General features: G+C 34.9%; 1 protein-coding gene across 1 annotated transcript; it reads left to right on the top strand.

The window, feature by feature from the left end:
* Nucleotides 1-4: 4 nt before the first annotated feature.
* Nucleotides 5-24916, top strand: LOC136040936 (probable inactive protein kinase DDB_G0270444). The gene is made up of 3 exons (XM_065725365.1): nucleotides 5-217; nucleotides 16220-16622; nucleotides 24018-24916. The coding sequence occupies exons 1-3, from the start codon at nucleotides 152-154 to the stop codon at nucleotides 24827-24829; spliced, it is 1281 nt and encodes a 426-aa protein (XP_065581437.1). The 5' UTR covers nucleotides 5-151; the 3' UTR covers nucleotides 24830-24916.

A 24916-nucleotide genomic window follows, 5' to 3' on the forward strand; every position in this document is an offset into this window, starting at 1 on the left:
TCATTTGTACTATGAATCAAGGAATGTTTCACATATATTGGGGGATTGGATTGCACCCAAATCCATTTGTGACCTGGCTCCTGGGAATCCAACTTCTTATAAGAAACTGAATGTCCAAAGCAATTTTGAAGCAAATGTGGTAGTCACAAACATGGAATCTCCTTCCAATTTCTATGTTGTTCAAGAGAAGGCTCAAAGCGGTATTCAAGCATTTGAAGTAAGATTTCTTTTAAATATTTTTTTACTTTAAAAGTAATTGTACTCTAATGTTTAGGTCAGGTTAGTTTAGGACTCAATGAAAATATGTCGATTTTATTATCCACAAAGGAAAATTCTGAGGAATATAATTCAATTTTGTAAAAATCTAGATGTTTGGCTCCAAAAAAGTTCTCTTATTTAAAAAATTGGGAAATTTAAGGGTTAGTTCTTCTTTAATCTATATCTTGTCAATTGATTTAATTTTTTATTTTTTTTACAGCTCCCAAACACAAACATTGGTGGTTCTGGCTTCTCTTGCGCCTGGGCAAAATTTTTATTAGCCTACCCCTATCTCCCACAACATTTTAGCAAATTTTTATTTATCAACAAAATTATTTTAATTTTTATCATCCAATTATTTTTTTGCTATTTTCATTTATTAATTATTGATTTATTAATTTTTTTTCATTTATTAACTGTATTCCCTATTTTATTTGAAAAAAAAAAATCAGAAATTGCCAAATGATTGTAATCGGTAGATTATTGTTTGAAATTTTGTGCCCCTAAAATATCGGGGTCCATGACCGTCTCTGTGCACTAATTTAAGCCTATGGAACTATAGGAATATAGAAATCTCATATCTAAAACTTTTTCGAAATAAGCGCTATTCTTATCTTTTTCAACTCAAATATATATATATATATATGTATATATATATATATATATATAGTGTAAATATATTATATTTATGTAATGTTTTAGAGGTAATTACTTGGCAAAAAAAAAGGAGAGCAAAGAAGAAAAAAGCTATCATCCTAATCCAGCAATTAAGATAAATGTGCACTTGAACGAGGTTTTAACCTTACTTATCTATTCAATTGCCTAGGACAAAACAGTATAACCAAACCGTCAACCAAGTCGAAATCCATGCAAAGTCGTCATTAATAAATGTAAGCCATTGTAAATTTACAAGCAGAAGTACTTTAAATCTGGCGAAATATTTCCATGTAGTTATCTTCCATAAGGGATCATCAGAGGAATACCAGGTGCCTAAATATGTTTCGAAGCTTTACTTTCCTTACCTGGCAAGGTGGAGCGTCTACCATAAAGCTCTTTTATGCTATCCCTATGTTAGGTAAAACTAGTAAAATACATGCATATTAGTCAAATTATTCAAAAAATATATACAAAATAAGATTAGTTCTATCCATATTGGAATGCCATTGGTCAGTGAAACTTGAATACAAATTTGGAACAATTACAGACTCTATGGGCCATAGTTGGGTTATAAAATAGAGTGCTTTATTGGTTCCTGGAACCAATTGTAGGTTTAAAGTCCTTCAAGCTGGTACGGAAACCTTTTATAAATACGAAAATCCTAAAGGACAAATAAAAAGAGAAATTACATTAAAATATTCTTCAGTATTTCTTGAAAATTTTTGTTTATTTTCCTAAAAGTTCATTACACAGAAAACTAAATTTTTTAAATTGCCATCAAATTGTTTTTCAGAAAAACCGCTTAAGATCAATTTTTAGCTAAGCGTTTGACATTTATTTTTTAACATCTGTGTAATTACTGCAAATTCTTGCATACCTAAATAGTAGGGAATAAAATGCTTAATAAGTGATACTTGAATGTATATTACTTTCGAGGAATGGGAAATTGATTACTTCAAAATTAAAATCATCAACTTTATTACATATTTTAAAAACTAATTTATTATTATCTGAAATATTAATATTTAAATCTAAAAAATGGTCAGAGTATTCCGTCCCATAGCTATCCTCCAGAATCAACTCTAGTGGATGAATATTTTTTGGAACCTCTCATGAACTCCGCGAAATTTATTACCTACAGATCATCCAGATATCTTTTATTATTTGAAAGGTAATATTTGACATTATTTTGGCTATTTTTACTTAACGTATATTCATATTCTAATTGACTTAAAAATAAGTTTGTTGTAAATGGACAGGTATTTCCACCCATAGGAATGCCAATAATTTGTTTATATAAATTACCATTAAACCTTATAAAAGTATTGATCAAAACCAAATTCCAGTAAATCATATATCATGTCCAAGCTATAACATCTAGAACTAATAGTCCTTCTAAAGAAATTTTTCTTATTTTCTAAGAAATTTTGCTTTTTCTTATTAAAAGCATCAGTTTTCAAAAATCCCATATTAGACCAAATAAAAGATTTCTTAATGACCATTTTCAATTTTTCGAATATTAAATTAAGTGACAGATTTGTATGCAGTGTAGTAAAATCAAATGAATCGACTCTTTTTGTTGAAACCATAGCCAAAGAGTCTATCTCATGGATTAAAGTTAGAAAAATTTTAATTCAAGAGCAATATGCTGTAAATTTATTTCTAATGTTCCCTAAATTAAAGTTAGGTCAGGGGCCACAATTCTGGTTAGACACCTTGCTGCCTAAGCAGTAAAACGTTGTTTGGGCGGATTTTCATGAAATTATAGGCCAGGGGGCCACAATTCTGGCTATACACCTTGTTGTCCTGCAATAAAACGTTTTTAGGCGGAATTTCATGAAATTATAGGTCAGGGGGCCACAATTCTGGTTGGACTAAAGTTATGGATTAAAGTTAGAAAAATTTTAATTCAAGAGTAATATGCTGTAAATTTATTTCTAATGTTCCCTAAATTAAAGTTAGGTCAGGGGCCACAATTCTGGTTAGACACCTTGCTGCCCCAGCAATAAAACGTTGTTTAGGCGGATTTTCATGAAACTACAGGTCAGGGAGCCACAATTCTGGTTGGACACCTTGCTGCCCCAGCAATAAAACGTTGTTTAGGCGGATTTTCATGAAACTACAGGTCAGGGAGCCACAATTCTGGTTGGACACCTTGGTGCCCCAGCAATAAAACATTGTTTAGGCGGATTTTCATGAAATCTTGCCGTCCAATATAAGCAAGGAAACTTTTTATCATTGTCATTAATTTTAATATTGAATTTTTCCAAAATTTTTCTTCTATATTTTCAATTAAACTATTATCCTCTAGAAAAGCCTTTTCGTATTTATTTGCTGTACCTAACTCTTAACAAAATACCACTAAAGAATTTCTAACAAATTATGGCAAAATTATTACTAGCTCTATCAACTGATACAATTACAAACTCATTCTGTATATTAGCTATTGGTTGTTTCGTATTAGCATTATAAAATATTGAAATTTCTTAGAATTATTTGAATTAATACTATATATGTTATTTCGTGCACTAGTCAAAATCGAATTCATCCAATTTTGAAAACTTTCCTTAGTAGTTTTCCCTTCTTACACATTTTATTAATGTATAAATTTAAATCATTCTTTAATCCATTAAGAATGCTTGATGGCTTTATGTGGTAGGAAGGACGGAATTTAGACCCCGTCTTCATTATATTTTGAAGATCAAGATGCTTTATAATGGACAAATCCCCTGTTACAACATGTTCGTAAGTTTGATTCACATATGGTAAAAATTTACTTTTTTTTTACATATGGTAAAAATTGTTACATATTATAAAATGTTTTACATATGGTAAGAATTACAAACCGGTTTCCAATTACTCTCCTTGTCAAGTTTTTTAAGTATTAAATTATAGTTAAAAATCTCTTGACCTATTGTTTTTGAGAATATATACATTGTACATATATATATATATATATATATATATATATATATATATATATATATATATATATATATATATATATATATATATATATATATATATATATATATATATACATTGAATATATTTAATATATTGAATATTAACATTGAATATAGAGAATATATACATTGAAATGGCACTGTTCTTATGCATCAAATTAATTGGGGAAATTTCACTCTCCACTGGTTTAAGTTTCCTGGCAAATTAATATCTTATATTCGTTTAGTGCTAAAATTTTATTAAAACCGAAAATTTTTTTATAAAACAGATTTATTATAATTTGAAATAAATTTTGTTTTAGCTAAAATACAAACTGCGTCATAAATTAATTTAATTGTAGAATCACATAGTTGTATTATTTTTTGCAATCCAGAATAAGTTATTCCTTGATAAGTTATTTAAAGATTTTCTTATACTAGCCATACTATTAGTCTCAAATATCTGACATAAATCGATTAAAAATACTTTTAAATCCAAATGATTCTTTCTAGTATTTTTCCGATGTCCTCTTGATCGGTTTTTATGTTTAATGGTATAATTAAAACAAGGGTGCTCAATTAAACCATTAATACAATTAGCAACTACTCCGGACATATTTCTATATTTAGCTACTCGATCATTTAGCCCAAAAGGATAAGCCGTACCGAGAGCATGGATCCAATAACCTTCTCGTCTGCGTAATTTATTATTTTTTTTCTTCTTTAATAAAGTTCTTTAGGTCCAGGTTTTCTAAAATTGTAATAGTCAGATTAGATAAAGAGCAAGTACCATTATTGTGAACTAGAACTAGAACCAGGTGAACAAGGTAATTATTAGTTTTTTCCCTGTAATTGTAGTTTTATGTCCTGAAAATCTCTTATATATAATGTTAATAGTTTGCCTCACATATTGTAAATGACAATTTTTACATTCTATTAACTAAATAATATTAATTGCTTTACAATTTATATGACCAGGTAATAAACATTGAAGCTTTATATAAAGTGCTTTTATTAAAACTTCGCAGGATGAAGAAATCTCGGCAGACCAATTTGAATATTAATATTCCCAGTCTTATTCATCATAAAATCAAAAATAAAACCAAAACGACAAGCAAAACGAAGTCCAAAACATCTCCAGCAGCCAAGCCAAAAGTCCGCAAATAATAAAATTATTCTAACCCTAAATCACAAACATATATATATATATATATATATATATATATATATATATATATATATATATATATATATATATATATATATATATATATATATATATATATATATATATATATATATATATATATATATATATATATGTATATATATATATATATATATATCATGAAAAGAGAAATCACCAATGCAACAGCACAAACACAAATGTATATATATATATATATATATATATATATATATATATATATATATATATATATATATATATATATATATATATATATGTATATATATATATATATATATATCATGAAAAGAGAAATCACCAATGCAACAGCACAAACACAAATGTATATATATATATATATATATATATATATATATATATATATATATATATATATATATATATATATATACTATCTCTTTAAACGAGTAATAATTTTGTCTATAACGGCTCCATATTTTTTGGGGAAAATTGGCATCATGGGATTTTGTGGCCTAAAAAAGACGAGAGTGACATCATATTTGCCTCAAATGTGGTTATACCGGTTTTAGTGTTTATAATGCAGACAAAATCACTCAAGAAACACATGATTGACGTCGTATTGAGTATATTTCAGAGAATAAATTACATCATTCCCCCCCCCCTCCCAGGAGTGAACGTCTCGTTTTATACCTAAGACGCGATAGCGAGTATCAGAACGTGTAAAAAATGGAGTGAAGAAGAAAGAATGTCCCCCTAACAGCACAAGTAATGTCTAGAAGACGCAAATGTCTTCTAATAGCACAACTGTTAGACGACAAGTGACAGTAAAAATCATAACGATTAAAAATGGAAGTGAAATGTTACGTTTGAAGAAAAAACTCCATCATAATCTTCGACCCCAACAAAATGTGGCATAAAACCCAGTACAAACCTACAAAAATCCCATAAACTACGCAACTACGCAAACTCTGGATATGGCGTAAAAGTAAGTAGTAAGTAACTCTCGGATTTAGATTTCGCGGATGATCTACTCTTGCTAGAAGATTCTGAGGTTACAACAGCTACTTGACGCAATTATGGAAAATTCAGAAAAAGTTGCGCTGACCATTAACGTTGACAAATCAAAGAGCATGTCCATCATGTCCATCATAAGCTCATCACTTGTTCTGAATAACATGAATAAAACTTGAGAACAGGTGAAGGATATCAAATACCTAGGTAGCTGGATCGATTGTGATAGTGGAATAATGGCCAAGATTAAACCAGAATTGGTTAGTCAACCGGAGCTTTTAATAGACTAAATCTCATTTGAAGGAGCAGCAAATATTCTTTGCGATTTAAGTAACGTCTCTTCAATAGCTATTTACTCTCCATACTCCTCTACGCGAGTGAGTGCTGGAAAATGAATCAACAGCTCGGAAAGAGAATTCTTGGGTTCGAAAATATGTGCCTAAGGAGAATTTTGACTATAAGCTGGCAACAGAGAGTTAGTAACTCTTAAATTAGTAATAGAACTTGCCAGCCTCTCATTCCTGCTGTTTTAAGGAAGAAGAGGTGAACATATTTAGGATATGTACTCCTTATGAAAGAAGGCCGCCTTCCTCGGACAGCTTACGACTAGAAACTAGGCAACAGAAGAAGACAAGGTCTTGCGAAGAATACTTGGTGGTGAACTTTTGACCGAGATCTGAGGATGACTGCGACTTCGTTAGTATCTTAATGGGAAGATGTCACTGCTGTAGCATCGCTCCGGGACGAGTGGAAAGGCTTTGTTGACGCCCTATGCGCCACAAATTATACCAGATGAACTAATATATATATATATATATATATATATATATATATATATATATATATATATATATATATATATATATATATATATATATATATATATATATATATATATATATACACGGCACAAGAGAGGCCACAACCACAGCTGGTACTCCTGCCTCCTGGTAAATTAAGCTTCTGTCAGACAGGAAACAATTTTGTAGCATTTGTGTTCGTTTATCTAAGCATTCTATTACAACTGATTGTGGCCATACATTGCTAGAAATAAACATTCTGAGATCCAGTTGCCTCTAATCAGGGAAGTGAGATTGCATTTTGAGGATGATGCTATGAGATGCGAGCCCTCACTCCCCTTAGGTCTTTTTGTTTTGCAACAATAAAATTTATAATACGCAGCAACTCTTAATATGTATTTATCAAATTGTTTAAAGAACTATCTAAAACGACATAATAAAACAGAATAACGAAAGAAGTATTTACATAAAAAAAAATAATCGTAACATTTAACTATAACCTAATGAGAAGGAAATTTTGTGTACGTTTTTCCAAAAAGAAAAGAAATTTGAAAAAAAATGACCGAAATTTCTGGATCGGGAAATCTAAAATGATCAGAAATAACATCATCTTGTGCTTTGAATGAATAAATGCAGCCTAAAAACAGAGGTCAAACTGAATAATCGGATTAAAATTTACAACAAGCATAAACTACCACAAGTACCAGTAGGGCTAGCTCCCCCTAAACCCTATAAATGACAGAACGTTATTTGCACTCTACTAAATACAAATTATATTTTAAAGAGTTTCTCTTTTATCGCTAGAATATCTAGAGTTATTATGGCACTTTTTATTTACTAAGTGACCTATAGTGGTCGCAAATTCTGTCAGTCTGTCGGTCTTTCTGTCCCGGTTTTGCTAGTTTAGGCACTTCCAGATAAGTTAGGAAGATGAGATTTGGCAGACGTATCAGGGACTAGACCAGATTAAATTATAAATAGTCTTTTCAGCGATTTGACCATCAGGGAAGGGGGGAGTGGGGGAGACTGTTAATTCGGAAAAATTAGAAAAAAAGAGGTGTTTTTAACTTGCAAACGGGTGATCGGATCTTAATTAAATTTGATATTTAGAATGATATCGTATCTCTGAGCTCTTATTTTAAATCCTTATTGGATCCGGTGACGCTGGGGAGAGTTGGAGGGGGAAAACTAAAATCTTAGAAAACGCTTAGAGTGGAGGGATCGGGATGAAACTTGGTGGGAAAATAAACACAAGTCCTAGATACGTGATTGACATAACCGGAATGGATTCGATCTCTTTGGAGGAGTTGTGGGGGAGGGTTAATTTTGAAAAATTAGAAAAATGAGGTATTTTTAACTTACGAAGGAGTGATCAGATCTTATGAAATTTCATATTTAGAAGGACCTCGTAACTCAGATCTCTTATTTTAAATCCCGACCGGTTCCAGTGTCATTGAGGGGATCTGGGGGGGACCGTAAAAAAATACCGAACGGATCCAGTGTTGTTGGGTCGGTTGGGGGGTCGGAAATCTTGGAAATAGAGAGATCAGCTTAGAGTGGAGAGATCAGGATGAAACTTGGTGGGAAGAATAAACAAAAGTCTAAGATACGTGACTGACATAACCGGACCGGATCCGTTCTCTTTGGGGGAGTTGGGGGAGGGGGTAATTCGGAAAAATTAGACTTTCGAACTTACGAACGGGTGATCAGATCTTAATGAAATTTTATATTTAGAAGGATCTTGTGCTTTATAGCTCTTATTTTGAATCCTGACCAGATCTGGTGACACTGGGGGGAGTTGGAGGGGGAAACCGAAAATCTTGGAAAACGTGAAAATTGAGGTGTCTTTATCTTACGAATGGGTGATTGGATCATAATGAAACTTGATATATAGAAATATTTTATGTCTCAGATGCTCCATTTTCCATTCGAATCGGATCCGGGGACATAGGGGTTGGAGGGGGAAACAGAAATCTTGGGAATTGGAAATCTTGGAAAAAGCTTAGAGTGGAGAGATCGGGATGAAACTTGATGGGAAGAATAAGAACAAGTTATGGTTACGTGATTGACATAATTGGAACGGATCTGTTCTCTTTGGGGGAGCTGGGGGGTGTTAATTTGGAAAATTAGAAAAATTGAGGTATTTTTAACTTAAGATCGGGTGACCAGTTCTTAATGAAATTTGATATTTAGAAAGAACTCATGTCTCAGAGCTCTTATTTCAAGTCCCGATCAGATCTGTTGATATTGGGGGGAGTTTGAGGGGGAAACCGGAAATTTTGGAAAACGCTTAGAGTGGAGAGATCGGGATGAAACTTGGTGGGTAGAATTAGCAAATATCGTAGATACCTGATTGACGTAATGAGATTGGATCCGCTCTCTTTGGGGGAGCTAGGGGGTGGTGGTCAGTGCTTTGGTGAGTTTGGTGCTTCTGGACGTGATAGGACGATGAAAAACGGCAGGCGCGTCATGGAGCTTCACAAATTGACTTGATAAAATCGTTTTTCCCGATTCGACCATCTAGGGGGCTGAAGGGAGAGGAAGAATTAGAAAAAATGAGGTATTTTGAACTTACGAGTGGGTGATCGGATCTTAATGAATTTCGATATTTAAAAGGACCTCGTGACTCATGACCGGCATTAAGCCTCTGATTTTCCTTTTAAATCAATCTATTAATTCTTAGAATTTCACTAGAGCTCATGCCATATGAGCTCTTTGCTGTTCCGGCCTCTTCACAAGTGCCATATGAGGAGCTCTTAGCTTTTTTTTTTTTTTTTTTTTTTTTTTTTTTTTTTTTTTTTTTTTTTTTTTTTTTTTTTTTTTTTTTTTAATAGAGTCGTCATATGAACCAGTGACCCGAGAAGATCGGGAAAGCGCTCATTCTATCGAAATCGAAAGTTCGAGTGCCCTTTTTAAGTGACCAAAAATATCCAAGAGCAACTAGCACCCCTCCCGCGTCCCTTTTCCCCCAAAGTTGTACGATCAAAATTTTGAGATAGCCATTCTGTTCAGCATAGTCGAAAGATCTAATAACTATGTCTTTGAGAATAATTCCCCCCCCCTGAGGGAAGGGCTGCAAGCTATGAACTTAGCCCATTGTTTACGTATAGTATTTATTGGAAAATATACAGACATCTTTGGGGGGGGGAGATTAACATAGGAGGCTCTTTCCGTGGAAGTATTTGTCGTGGGGTAAGGGAATTTCACATGGATGGAGAGGTGGATTTCCCATTATTATTCGAAATAACGATATGAAATTAAATAAAAAAAAACAAGGTTTTTCAACTGAAAGTAAGTAGCAGCATTAAAGCGAACAGCAATTACTAGGTGTGTTAGTGGGGTAATCCCCTCCTCAATACCTCGGTCTTTACGATAAAGTTTTTCAAGAACTTTTAAAACAACTCTTTCTTATTAAACAGCTTTTGTGTTCCAGGAGTCATTCTTAAATTATTGGAACAAAGAGTCAAACTTTAGTGAAAAGGGCAAGGTTTTCGAGGAGGGGGCCACTCTCCACATCATAATTTCTACTTGTTTTAACTTTTAATGTTGCTCCTTACTTTCGGTTGATTTTTGTTTTATCCGTGACAAAAAGTCACACTTTAGCGTGAAGGTATAAGAAGGGGCAGTCCCTTCACATACGTTTAATTTCTGTCCTTTTTAATGTTGCTCCTTACTTTCACTTAAAAGCACTTTTTTTTTATTTCTAGCCATTTTTTCAAACGTGCCTGAAACCCCCCAACCCTCCCTGTGTAAAATTTCTCCTGGAAAATGCCCCCCAAAATCTCTTCTCAGCGGGAAATTCTTTTTATGGACCCACCCTCCTCCAAGAAAAGTTCTATATATTTCCCAATAACAGATACTATATGTCGCTACACTAAAATGAAACTATCCTACCTCCAAATGGGCGTCGATTCAAACTATCCTACGTCCAAAACCGCTACTTTTCAGGAGAGCTATTTGAAGTTTTTAAGATTATTTTTCCAGTACTTCAAAAAGAGGTTTTAGGGGAACACCCGGACTGTAGAGTTTATTTCGTATTGGCTATGTATTAGTGAAGATATTTTTGACCTACTTAGGTCAGAACGTCGAAAAAACTGGATATAGGATGGTAGTTATATTATCTACATCGGAACGAGACAATCCTAAGTCTAATTTTCGGACATAGGATAGTTACAGATCTGAGAAGCCCTGCTGAAGGAAGGCACAGTCAATCCTATGTCCGTATTATATCAAATATTTCACCATATATTATTTTAATCATATTCAAAGTATGACAAAATGAAAATTACTATTCGAAGTATCAAAAGAGAAAAATAAAACAAAGTTAATCAGAATCATCCGACTCCGCAGAACCTTCTTTTAAACAATCGAACGGAAGGTTTCTGAAAAACTGGTGATAAGCTTCAGGAATCAAATTTTTTTTACAAAGATCTTGAATATCGCGGTACACTCTTTCGCGAATTGGAACTGGACCAGAATACAGCTTTTGCAAATTGCACGACCCAGCTGACTTCTTCACTGAAGCTTTCCCCCTTCTTGACCTCCTGATTGTTTCAATCATCTTGATGTCTTTAGCTGCCCAGCTGGTCCGAACAATAATCATGTCAGGCAATGTGTAATCAACTTTCAACATTTGGATTTCTGTGAAGTTCACTTTAACCCCGTTAATATCGACGTTAAAATTATCACTGGTCTCTCTACATAGCATATCAAGATCATAGAAATCAGACATTCCCATTTCCTTTACTTTGTAAGGACTCTTCAAACATGCACTTTTTGCAATCTGAAACCACTGAGAAGGCACATACACTGTTTGGTTCTTAGCAAATCTCTCGATGACAGCACGGACCGAATCGTTTTGATTTTGCGTGTGCCCGGTTTCAATATACATGTGAGTAATTACTATCTTAAATTTACTGGCACAGTATAAATAAAGGGAAACAAGATTCTTGTTCTTGTTTTGTCCTCCGCAATTATCACTTATGAAAACGAATTCTTTTGCTCCTTTTTCTACCTTACTCACAATAAAGCTGTAAACACAACTCCCGATTTCTGACGAGCCTCTTAGCAGTGCCTGCATGCCACATGTAGCAGTTTCCTTCGCGAGTATTGCAGTTATAGATACTGAGATTGTAACAGTCAAGTTTCGACTTATAGTAATAAGAAGAAACTTCTCCACGCGGACACTGTAGGACCTTTTGTAAGTCAAAGCACGCTATGATAATCCTTTCAGGGTCCAACTTTCCTCTCTCTTGTTCCTCTGCCATAAACTTTCTACTTTCTTCCTTGTTTCTGATGTGCTCACTGTGCTGTATAGTCAACTGTTCTTTCATCTGAGGGCTTGCATTTTCCATCGCAACACACTTGTCACATTGGTCTTTTTTGGGACGGAAAAGCTGAGATCGAACTCATGCTGAAAAATCTCTTTGTATTTGTCGGATCTTGCAGCTTGTCTATTGTTTTCCAGGCACCACTCTCGATAAAGTCTATAAAGGTGAGCATGACTCTTGATCCCATCTTCCAAATAGGACTACTGAGATTTAGATCTAGCTCTGCAGTAATGGCTTGGGGCTTTTTTCAAAAGTTTTATATGCTCCCTGCATGATTTAAGTTCTCTTATATTGGTGAATCTGCGGGATTCCTCTTTTCGACCTCTTTCATCCCTTTTCGAAGCTCCCGTACCAGGCACTTTTTTCTTCAACGCAGTTTTCACCATCTGTTCAGAAATTCCTAGCGTATTTACGAAAAACAGTCGACAGACTTTCTCAGGTTCCTCATTAATGCACAAGGAATACGCTATTGAAAACACCCTCCTCTCTGCTTTCTCAGTGTCATTGTTCTGTCCCTCTGTTCCTTCTTCATGATTATCATTATCGCTTTTATGTATCCTAGAATGTTTTTTTTTTGGCTTGACTAACTTGCTGAAGTATGTAGTCTCTTTGTCTATTAATATCACCCAATTCCCAGTAAGACCTGAAAATGCTTATTTGAGTCTCTTCCGGAATTCTTTCATAACACTTCATCCTGCACTTACAAGGCCCTTTCATAGTCCTTTCTGGCACAGTCTTTCCTTTGCTACTAATGTGTTTAATGCCACCATTCAACATCTTCTTTGCTATGTGTCTTTTCCAGCTGGAAGGTCTTCTCTTCCTCTTCTTTCCCTGGGCAGTAGGACTTCCTTCTGTTACACTAAGTTCACCAGCAGACGCACTGTCATTTTCCTCTACTCCACTAAGTTTATTAGCAGAGGTATTCCCATTCTCTTTTATTCCACTAAGTTCAAAAGCAGATGCAGCACCAGTAATGCCTAGCTCACAAAAGTTCTCGGATTCATCCTGAATGGTAGTTTCGCTTGCACCTAGGGCAGAATCGTTATGCACAGAAAGATCTGCTCTAGAGCCTTGCTCATTAATTTGAAAGAACACGTCAAGATTCAGAATAGGAGTGTCTGACACATGAGGAGTGTCAGGAATGCACTGCATCATTTCTAGGTCAAGACTAGTCTTTACCGTCAAATGTGAATCTGCACGGGTTTCATTCGTTTCAAACGACCTGCCAGCTTCTGTGGTCATGGCCCATAGCATTCTTCCCAACTCCCCTGAGTAAATTACTGAGGTTTCTGGGGGACTCAAATAATTTGCGTTAGAGTTGCAGTCAGATTTGTTGCCAGTAGTTGTTGTCACTGCCGAACCTGGAAAAAAAGAAATTGTTACGTCAATGTCATACATAAGTACTGTTTTTTAGGGCAGTCAAATCTTATGTTGAAGCCCCGATAACTGCAGCAGCAGTGAGTTAAATAAAATAAGCTTTTTATGTTGTTTAAATTGTTGCCAGATTTAAAGGTTGCCACGTTAGATGTTTAGAGAAAATCTGATGTCACTGAATCACAGATGTTGACAATACTGTATGGCTTTATGTTTACTATTTATATGCTCCAAATATTCAGCCTATTCAGTTCAGTTCACTTAATGCTACCAAACTCTATAAAATAAACGGGCAGTATCCAGGAAGTATAGAAGACTTATATCCAGGAAGTCTAGAAAACTTGTAAACTACTAATGGACTTGTAAACCTATAAATCCTACTCTAAAAAAATATTTAGACTGAAGTTTTTACAGCTACAAGCAACAATCTCACTCTCTTTTACAACATCCGAGCAATCATGGCTCATTTGAACCTATTAACGCCACTGTCCACCAGTAATACAGGTTGTCCGGCACATTTTAGTAGTCACATCGACCATTTCATATTCCCCACTGTAGAGCTAGTGAACAGGCAGAAGGGATGATGTTAAGTTTGACCTAAGAGATGGTGTGTAACCAGTAAGACTTTATCAGTATTAGTGGAAAGGTCAGATAATACTGTAATAGTAGATCAGATGTTGTAAAATCGAATCCCTCAGTTCTAGTGGGCACAGTGCCAGTAGTGGGTATAGCTCAGGGATGGCAGCAACCATACATTTAGGAACTCTACCCCAGTCTGCCACAAATCCCAGATTTTTGGATACTCTTTGCAAAACGTTGGATATACCCAGCATTTGGCATAGATACCATATGCCAGACGCTCGCCTATTCCTAACGCTGGATACCCTATGCCAAACAGTGGATATCTGTTGCCAATAAAGTATTGATGATGTGACTGAAGCTCAAAAATGAACCAATCAGATTTCACCCATAGTGAGATAGGTCAGGTTTAGAGTGCCAACAGGTATCCAACGTTTTGCATAGGGTATCCAAAAATCAGGGTTTGTGGTTGACTGATCTACCTAGGAATGAGCTGACGTGACTGGCCAGAGTCGCCAGAGGGGACCTGAAGAAATCCACAATATCTAAGGAAAGCACAATACCTAAATGGTCTACTGTCTAATGTTATAATAACACTGAAAAGGCAAAAAAAGGGACAAGAATAAGAATCAGGCAATTTTCTCTTACCTTTCCTGACCTTCTCTCTAGCTAGTTCCATTAGCATTCTTCCTCTATTCATTTTGCAACTTCACCCTTCCTTTATAATTGCAAATTTTTACTATAAATATTGATGATGGTGAAGGCAAACGTTGCCATCAAACTATCCCATGTCCAAAAAGACGTATCGATACTTTAGAATGGCAATATCCTAAGTCCAAACAAACTATCCTATGTCCTGCAACTCATCAAAATTTACTGCTTGAAACTAGCCCAAGTCCAAATAAGGACATAGAATAATTTCAAGGTGTGAGAAAAGCAAATTTGCAACATAATATAAGAAAGAAAAAGCCTTTCTAGGGGCGTAGGACCAATTCTGACTGCAAATTTGGATTCAGCACACAATTTAGCACTAGATAGATTGAAAATCGATTTTTTCCATTTTTGGACATAGGATAGTTTGATTCGTAGCACATTTGGAGGTAGGATAGTTTCATTCCAATGTAGCGATGTGAACAATGCACAAATTACGTAATTTGCAACCCTTTTCCCAGGAACTGGGGAAAGGGCTGTAAGTTACAATGGTATCATCCCTAAAGGCACAGTTTTGTAGATAGGAACTTGAAATCTATATAGTTAAGTTCTCTGATAAGCTAAATTTAATGCCATGATTTTTATCAGAATCTCTTGACTTTTTTGAGGTGTTTTCTCCCTTTTTCAATAATCAGGAAATTATTCTCGTGCTTGTAATTTTAATAGGTAAGACTAAAATTCAAACTATATATATCTGGAATCAGCATTAAATTCCGATTCTTTTGTGCATCCAAGGTTGTCAGCATTTCTTTTTTTTTTAGTTTTTACAAGTATTGGGCTGAGTCACTCTCTACTTGCAGTTTGTTGCCACGAACTGTTTGATTAGGTACTCTGTTCCATTTGTTAATGCGGACAAAATAACTAAGTCAGTGGTGGTTGAATACGTCCAAAGTGCTCGCATCTTTAGTTTTTATTGGCTATGTCTCACAAGCATAGAACAGCATAACTTGGACAATTGCGTTCAAAGCTCTGACTTTTTTTTATAAGGATCTCTAGCCTACTTCTTAGGTAGTTGCTTTTTTTTAGAGAGGAGTAAAGATTTCCCGAGCATTTAGTGTGCGAGTATAAACTGACTTCTCAGTTCCATCAGCCGGTGTCTTAAGAAAGCCAAGACTTCTTAATTTCGTGGTGTTTATTATTGGCTCGGGTCCAAAATTGTTAGGATTTGATTAGTTGAGAGCCATTACTCAAGCTTTTTGGTCTCTGCTGGCCAGTTTGAAGTCTTGGAAGCACTTCAATCATTTAGTGCATTTCCCCTACCTTATTTATGCCTTGTGGCAAGTTGACTAAAGTTAGTTCTGGTTCTTAGCCATATGTTTGCACTTTAGTCAAACAAAAATACTGCTTATTATAATGACTTATTTCCTGATTGCTCTCTTGCAGACGTTTTTAAAATCGCCGAATTATACAAGCAGCCTTGAGCAGATGCCGGTTAGTCAAATGTCTGCAATGAAACCGTGTTTGGGTGCTGTTGGACCAAACTCACAATATCAGCGTTGTCTTATCCTTACAGAGCCGACAGAGCCTAAAGTTTACCTGAAATCTGTTGACACAGGGATCATGAGCTACGTGCCAATTGATAAAGTTATGCCAATACGCACAGAGACAGTGACAATTATGCCTGCTCAAGCCTTAAACTGCACACTTGATGGCTTTGAAGGGCGAAGTGTCCCAAAGTCGATTTTGGATGAATTTAAGTTTTTGGTGTCTGATAAACTGTTGAAGATGACAGTGTTGAAAATATGTGGAGAAAAGCTAGTCGTTAACCTGCTAGATTTGGAATCCGGTTAGTTTTCTGATTTGTTTCTTTTTCAGGCTTTTAATAATACGCTCTAAGCAACCAGTGACTGAAATAGATGGTTTTCTAGATTCTGATGGAAGCTAGAAAAAAATGTAAAAAAAAAACTTTTTTATGTCCGTTTGTAAAATGTTTTTTTTTTTCAATATTGTCTATTTTAAGCTGGTGTACTCCTTGAGCAAAATCATTAAATTTCTAATCCCATATTCATCATGCTCTAATGTTTTCAGCATTATTTGCAATCTGGTTTGAGTCTTTCCAGATTAGAAATTTACAACTCCCTAGTTTACTCCTATTTAGATTTTATTTACTTTCTTTTTTTATCCACTGTTTTGGAAAACTTCTTTACAGAAATCGCCTTTTCTCAAATGATGTAATTTTGTCCTAAAATTACGCTCTTTGAGTTATGAGACATTTAATCCCTATTGAGGTGTCACCCTTTTAGGGAATAAATGCTTCCCCAAAAATCTAGAGTCTTATGTCGATGCCGATTTTGATGTCTTCTTATTTTTTAATGCTTTTATTTTTATTGGGAATATTATTTGATTTTGGGGAATTTTAAAATTTTAAACTAATTATCATCGGACTGAATCGGAACCTATATTTATTTTTTTCTTATATATATAATTTTCTCTTGTTTAGTTGCTGATTTTTGGGTAAAATCTAAAATTTTTAGAAAAGGAAATGTTTCTAATTTAAAATAATAATACATGAAGTACTACTTGGAATTAAAAAGCAGAATAAAAAAAGTATATTTTTGTTTCTAATTTCATAACTAGATTTGATCTATGGCTCATAAGTAGGTTGTCTGTGAAATTATGAAATTGACATCTTGAATTTATTTTTATTTTTGTATTTATTATGACAGTTCTGCCTTAAATTTTTATTTTATCAAAGTTTGAGGCATTGGCACTTTTCCACGAAAGTTATTATTTTTTTTAATTTTTAGTAAGGTGAAAACACGTAGGTGACACCAATCAAAAATAAATGTTAAAATAATAGTATATTGATTTTTCAAAATTCGCTAGTTCTGGTAAAAAATCCACAAATTCTGGAATTAAAAACCAAAAATATTTTTCTGTTTATTTGTATCAGGAAAAACGATATTGTCAACAAACTTGATGAAATGGCAATTTTGATCTAAATCTAAAACACGACAATTAGGTTTATTTAAGTGGTCGATAATGCTCACTTAACGTTCTACTCCTAACGTCTCATCGCAGCACTAGGCCGCCTGAATGTCTTAGAAGATGTGCTTAATCCCTCCCTACTGCATTTTTTTCAGAACATCATTTTATGTTCCATCAATAGAAATTTTCACTTTCTCTAAATCTGTTCTTATAGCCCGCTCCCGTTTTTATGATGTCTAACTTTTATAGTTTGGTAGCAGTTGGATTTCTGAAACGCACCATTTTGGCAACCTCTTAAACTTCACTCGTGAAATGTGACCTAACTGGCACAACATTTATTTTATTATTAATTACAAAAGAAGTGTTTTGAAGTTTTTCGAATAAAAATAAAGAACAGTATTCAAAACTTAAAATAAGCAGAATTAAATTTTTTTTTATGTTAGACTTAAAATGATCAGAAATTGAAATGAATTATTAAGTCAAATGTACCACGAAGCGAAATTTATATGAATGAATAGATGAAGCCTAAAATGGAGAGAGATTAAAGTAAGTAATCAAGTTGAACCTAAAAACTTTTAAACCTTTTGGTCGTTTCACAGTGGTAAGAACAATTCAAGCTCTTTTAAATATGAAATTATCATTTGACGATTCCAAAAAGCTCAACAACAAGTCTAGTCTGTTTTATACAGTGCAAAACAGAAGGGAAAAGTTGGCCCAGAGCTTAACTATCAAGTCAACTGTCTTGTCAGCAAAGGCATCCTGCTAAAACTTGTCTAAGTGCTTTGTCACCTGTGGCATATGCGCTGGTGGACACTCCTCTGTCATCATACCATATTTTTATCCTACTATCTTTTCATCCTACCTCTGCCCAGTCTATCCCCCCCCAAAAAAAAAAAATCCCCAAGAAACTATAATTTCTTTAATCTTTGTGAAATGTAGGACATCCGTTCTTTATATTACTACCCTTTGGGTATTGTAAAACCTTAAGAGGGTTGTGGTCTTTTTGCATCATGAGGATATTTTCAAACACCGAATCTGTTATTTCTAGGTACACATACTGAGTGGGTTCGAAGCGGTTGATTCATAAATGCCAGGTTTCTGCCTCTTACCACTGAGTTTTAAGTTCTTTATTTAACAATAAATTTCATAAACAAAAAACTACTTCAACACAATCTCCCCCATAAGGCTCCATGGCCGGGAAAGAACAGAAAAAAAATACCAACACAAAAAAAAAAAAATTCAGTCGCCCACCTTAATAATCCCCAAAATGACAACCTAGGCAGGGTGTAGTGCATGATTTCATCAAATCAATTAAATATCCAACTCAATTCAGAGATATCAACTCCAAGGGAAACTGGAAAAAACGTATTTACTAGATAGAAATTCCCTAACATAATTTGTGAACATACCAAACGAGTGGCAACTTCGTGCAGACTCTGAGAGCGTGTTCCAGATTCTGTTGCAAGGTGTCAGATGGTTGAAGCCATACCCCAACCCTCTGTAAATAACGTCATGAATTGAATGTAAATAATTCAAGAGAGTTACACATGCATGCTCAGTTGAATGCATCGCCCTAAAACCAAACTAAAAATCATGAAAAAAGTGTTTAGAATTAAGAAAATCAAGAAGTCGAGAAAGTATAGCTTTTTTCAAAAATTTTACTAAACAGTGATATGGAACGATAATCAGCAGGATCGTTCCTTGATCCACCTTTAAAAAAAATAACACGAGCACGTTTTAAAGCACTTGCGAAGACACCATTTTCAAAAGAAAGATTGACAAGTCTCTTGAGGGCAGAAACGATGACTAGAAGAATGAACTTGACAACCTTAGTCGAAATACAGTCTGGGCCAGAAGATGAAGAATCCCTCAAACTATTGACAATTCTGGCTATTTTAGCTTCAGAGACAGGTTCCAATCCCATTGATTTAGGACAAGGTGGACCTAAAATCAGATAGAAAAGAAGAAGGACTTGCAGAAGAGACTGTAGTTTTGTCGATATTAGCAAAATAGGAAGTAAACGCATCTTGAACTTTTAGCTTACCCTCTACATTTTCGCCGTCAATCACAATACTTAAAGGACAGGAGGCAGAGAAGATGGCCATATAACAGATTTGATTTCTTGCCATGTCTTCCTATTGTCTTTACCGCACGCAGAGAATTTTTTATAATAAACAACAATTTAGCCTTTCGGCAAAGCGAATTGTAAACTCTTGTATAAGCCTTGAAGTCGAAAAGTTGAAGCCGAGGATCACGTAATAATAAATTAGAGGACCTGTAAGCCTTCCAAAGATTATTTTTCTTCCTCCAACTTTTAAGGAGTCCAGGAGTCATCCAAGGATTCATAGGGACTTTTCTTTTCGATGCCGGATTCGACTGGGGCGCATCACATGTATCCAAGGTAACTTTTTTCAACGACTCATAAAACGAATTTGAAATTAAAAGACAGATCTCTCAATTTCAATTCTGTATTATTTATACCTACTACTACTACTAACAATTCACCACACCACCAAGCTGTCTCAGGCCAACACTGCTACGTACGCTCTTCCTTCATCCCAATCTATTCAAAGCCTCCATCTTTACACCTTTCCAAGAAGTTCCCATTTCCTTTAAATCTTTCCTTATGACATTCTCCCACCCCAGACGAGGACGACCTGCTGTCTGTTTAGCCCTATATTGGCCGAAAAGGACAATCATTGGTAATCTGTCTTCCGTCATCCGCAGAACGTGCCCTAACCATCTTAACTTTTTTTTCATTATAGCCCTAGAAAGCGGGATTGAACCACACTTTGCGTACAGTCTACTGTTAGAAATACGATCAGTCAGCCGGGTACCCAGGACAATCTGTAGGCAATTTCTCTTGAAAACATCTAGTAAATATTCATCCGCTTTTCGGAGCGCCCATGCTTCAGAGCCATACTTGACCCCCGTCATCTCTGTACCTTCCAATATTCTAATCTTGGTTTGCAGACTTATCGTTCTATTCGTTTAAACTTTATTTTAACTGTGAAAAACAGCCTAAGCCTTGGCTATTATACTTTTAACATCTCCACTGCTCCCGCCTTCTTTACTAATAATACTAGCAAGGTAAGTGAAGCAGCCCACCTGATCAACTTTTTTGCGTCCCAACGTCATGTTTTCATCTCCACTTATTCCTAGCCTTAGTGACTTAGTCTTCTTAACATTAATTTTCAAACCTATTCCAGCACCCTGAACTCGCAAAACCTCTAAAAGTTTATTCATTTTGCTCACACTTTCATCTAGGATGCTTAAATCATCAGCATAATCTAAGTCCGGGTGAGTTTTTCCTCCCCATTTGATTCTGTAGTCTCACATTGCCTTCCCTGTGCTCCTTTAGACAAAGTCCATCAAAATAATCCATATAAAGGGGGATAGAACACAACCCTGCTTAACTCCTGATTTAATACAAAACCAGCTACCAACCTCATTTCCTACCTTAACTGCCGCAGTATTATGCTCGTACACAGCAATAATCACTCTAATGTATTTGTCCGGTACACCATGTAAGGATAAGACCTTTGCTTAAGTTCTTCTATCAATAGAATCGAACGTTTGCTCATAATCTATGAAACTGAGGACCAAAGGTGTTTGACAACTAAGGCACTTCTCAATTGTTATCCTAAGAGTAAAACTTGGTCGACACATCCTCTGCCTTTTCTAAAACCACACTGTTCTTCTCTTAGAATTTTGTCTACAGCATCCCTCAGTCTAAAAATTATCATAATACTAAGTAATTTGCTACCTCCAGGGACCAGACTAATGCCTCGATAATTACGACACTCACTCTTATCACCTTTCTTATACAGTGGTTTAATTAAGGTTTTCCTAAAATCTTTAGGTACTTCCCCTTTTTCAAAAATCATATTCATAATCTTCAGTAACTCATTTCTAACTTCGGTGCCACCATATTTAAGAAACTCATTTACCACACTATCAGCACCTGGAGCCTTATTATTTTTTAATCCTTTTAGTACTGTCGCTAATTCTTCTTCACAAAACAAATCTTGCTCCACATCCAAGGTTTCAAACTTTTTCATTTTCCTCTACATATTTTCCTGCAACTGTATCTCGGTTTAGCACATTCTCGAAATGTTCAGCCCATCTCTCTTTAACTCTTTCCTTATCACTAATTGTGGCCCCGTTCCCATCTTAAACTAGGACAAGTCCGGATTGACTGCTGCCTCTCAATTTATTAACATACCAGTACAATATTTTACTATTACGCCGTCTAGCTGTATCTTGCAGATCCTCAGCAATTTTATCCATTGCTTCCACTTCAAACCTCGTTAGTTCATATTTTCATGCTTTCTCCACTTTCTTTACATTCCTTTTGTTTTCATATGATCTATCACTAAGATAATTTTTGTACAAACCCCTTCTCTCTATTAAACATAAAGCTTTTTCACTAATATTCCTAGCTGCAGTCTTAACTTTTTTTCCCTAAGACACCATCAGCAACTTCACAAATGTATTTTTCAAAATTATTCCAACCATCTTCCACATTGTCAAATTTTAAACTCTTAAGTCTAGTATTCGACTGTTCCTGGAAAGTTTCCCTCAAATTCTCATCCTGGAATCTACCAACATCATAACTTCCCGGGAGGTAGTTGCCCTTCCGAAATTTCAGGTTTAAATTAACCCTAGCCACTACTAGATGGTGATCTTTGCTTCTAATATCAATAACAGCACTCCTATATGCCCTAGTATCTTGTATTGTTCCTGCCAGTCTTCAGTATACTATAACATAATCAATAAAGTTTGTTGTCTTACCATCACGTGAGTACGTGTCAACTTATGGGCCATTTTATGACCAAACACCGTATTGGTTATAACTAGATGGTTATACCTACAAAATTGCAAAAGTCTGTATCCATTACTGTTTTCTTTTCCTACACCTAATTTATATAGGCTAGGATACCATCTATACCTATTTCAATCGACCCGGGTGTAGAAATCTCCTAGTAAAAACACCAGATTTTTACCTGGAACCCTGTCTATTTGCTCCTGTAACTGTAAGTGAAATTCATCTGAGTCACTAATATCCCCGTCAGTTAGTCATAAAAGTCATAAAATGAGCAATTAGTATTCTATTATTAATACCTTCCCGGCCTAAACAAGACTTATCAGTCTTTTCACGGGAAGGGAGTTGTCAGTCTTACTCATGCGAGTCTGCTCGTTTTGAGTTCGACTAGGTAATATATTGAAATTTCTGTTCGTTTTGGGTTTTATTGATTTATCGACGGCGATTTGCGGTTATTTTACGCTTGGAAGATTGTTTGACTCAATTTTTGCACTATTTTGATTTAATAGAGCTCTTCACTTTTCTTTGAAAAACTAATTTAGTGGGAAAAGATTTTTTTTAATACATTTCTTTTCGTTTGTTATTAACATAGTCTTTATCGTTGAGAAAGAAAATCATAATTTATATCTTTTCGGTTTTTTTCTATAAGAATCCTTAGTTGGCTTGCTATTTGTATATTGAAGGAATATATCCAACAATTTTTAACAACTTACATCCTTTTGAAAATCTACACACAAGTAGTAGCCTATTGTTTAATATAGTTTTATACCTCTTCAAGTTGATTTCAGGAATAAAACAATATCGTTCCCAAACAATCATCTCTGCTCGTTAAAAACCTGGATATGCTTACACTCATTATTTAGTTAAATTGTAAGAGCAGAAGTAGTGATAGTAGTAGCCCAGAAAATTTCAGCTTAATACCCTCAGTCATTTTTGTGATATTGTTGAGATGTCTCATTGGCAACCAGGATATACACAGTGTTTCATTTGATTTAGTTTTAAAGCATAATGGGCAACAGTAATTGTTGTAGGAAAAAACAAAAAAAAAATCTTAATTCTAGAATTTTCAGCTTGGGCTAGGGGTGGATCTAGAAAAAAAAATCTCAGAGGGGGGAGGCACCACACCACGGATGCCAATATGATTCAAGCGTAATGAAACATGGGAATGTAGATATCTCTTTCGTCAGACCAATTCGTTTGTGTGAATCTGGTCGGTGCTGATTAAAAATGACCAAGAAAACCTCTTTGAAAGCCAATACTGTTTTCCTATAGTAGTAAAATGCATATTAACAACAGAGTTGGGCGGATTTTTTGATGAATAAATTACTATGGCTTCATTGAGACTTTTTGAATGAGTAGGCCAGACTATTTTTTTTCCTTCAGAGCTTGATAAAAAAATTAATTAATGTGGAAATCTCTTATTTCTAGACAAGGACTTGTTTAAAGAAATCAAGGAAAGGTTCCAAATAGACAAGAAAAGCTTCGAAATAGACAAGGAAATGTTCAAAGAAGTCAGGGAAAGGTTCGAAAAAGACAAGAAAAGCTTTGAAATAGACAATGAAATGTTCGAAGAAGTCAGGAAAAGGTTCGAAATAGACAAGGAAAGCTTTGAAATAGACAAGGAAATGTTCGAAGAGGTTAAGGAAAGGTTCGAAATAGACAAGGAAAGCTTTGAAATAGACAAGGAAATGTTCGAAGAGGTTAAAGAAAGGTTCGAAATAGACAAGGAAAGCTTTGAAATAGACAAGGAAATGTTCGAAGAGGTTAAGGAAAGGTTCGAAATAGACAATGAAAGCTTTGAAATAGACAAGGAAATGTTCGAAGAGGTTAAGGAAAGGTTCGAAATAGACAAGGAAATGTTCGAAGAAGACAAGGAAATGTTCGAAGAGGTTAAGGAAAGGTTCGAAGAGGTTAAGGAAAGGTTCCAAGTAGACATGAAAAGCTTCAAAATAGCCTACAAAATGTACGAAGCAGTCAAGGAAAGGTTCATAAAAGACGTGGAAAGCTTCGAAATAGCCTGCGAAATGTTCGAAGCAGTCGAGGAAAGGTTCATAAAAGACGTGGAAAGCTTCGAAATAGCCTGCGAAATGTTCGAAGCAGTCGAGGAAAGGTTCATAAAAGACGTGGAAAGCTTCGAAATAGCCTGCGTCGAAGCAGTCGTGGAAAGGTTCGAAACAGACGAGGAAAGATTTGAAATAGTCAAGGAAATGTTCGAACAGTCTAGGAAAGGTTCGAAATAGACAAGAAAAGCTTTGAAGTGTGCTGAATGTTTTTGTATTTGCTGCACATTTAGTGGTTCGAGTTAATAAAGTTTGATATACATTCAA

This window comes from Artemia franciscana, chromosome 21 (genome assembly GCF_032884065.1).
Source record: "Artemia franciscana chromosome 21, ASM3288406v1, whole genome shotgun sequence".
Lineage (NCBI taxonomy): Eukaryota > Metazoa > Arthropoda > Branchiopoda > Anostraca > Artemiidae > Artemia > Artemia franciscana.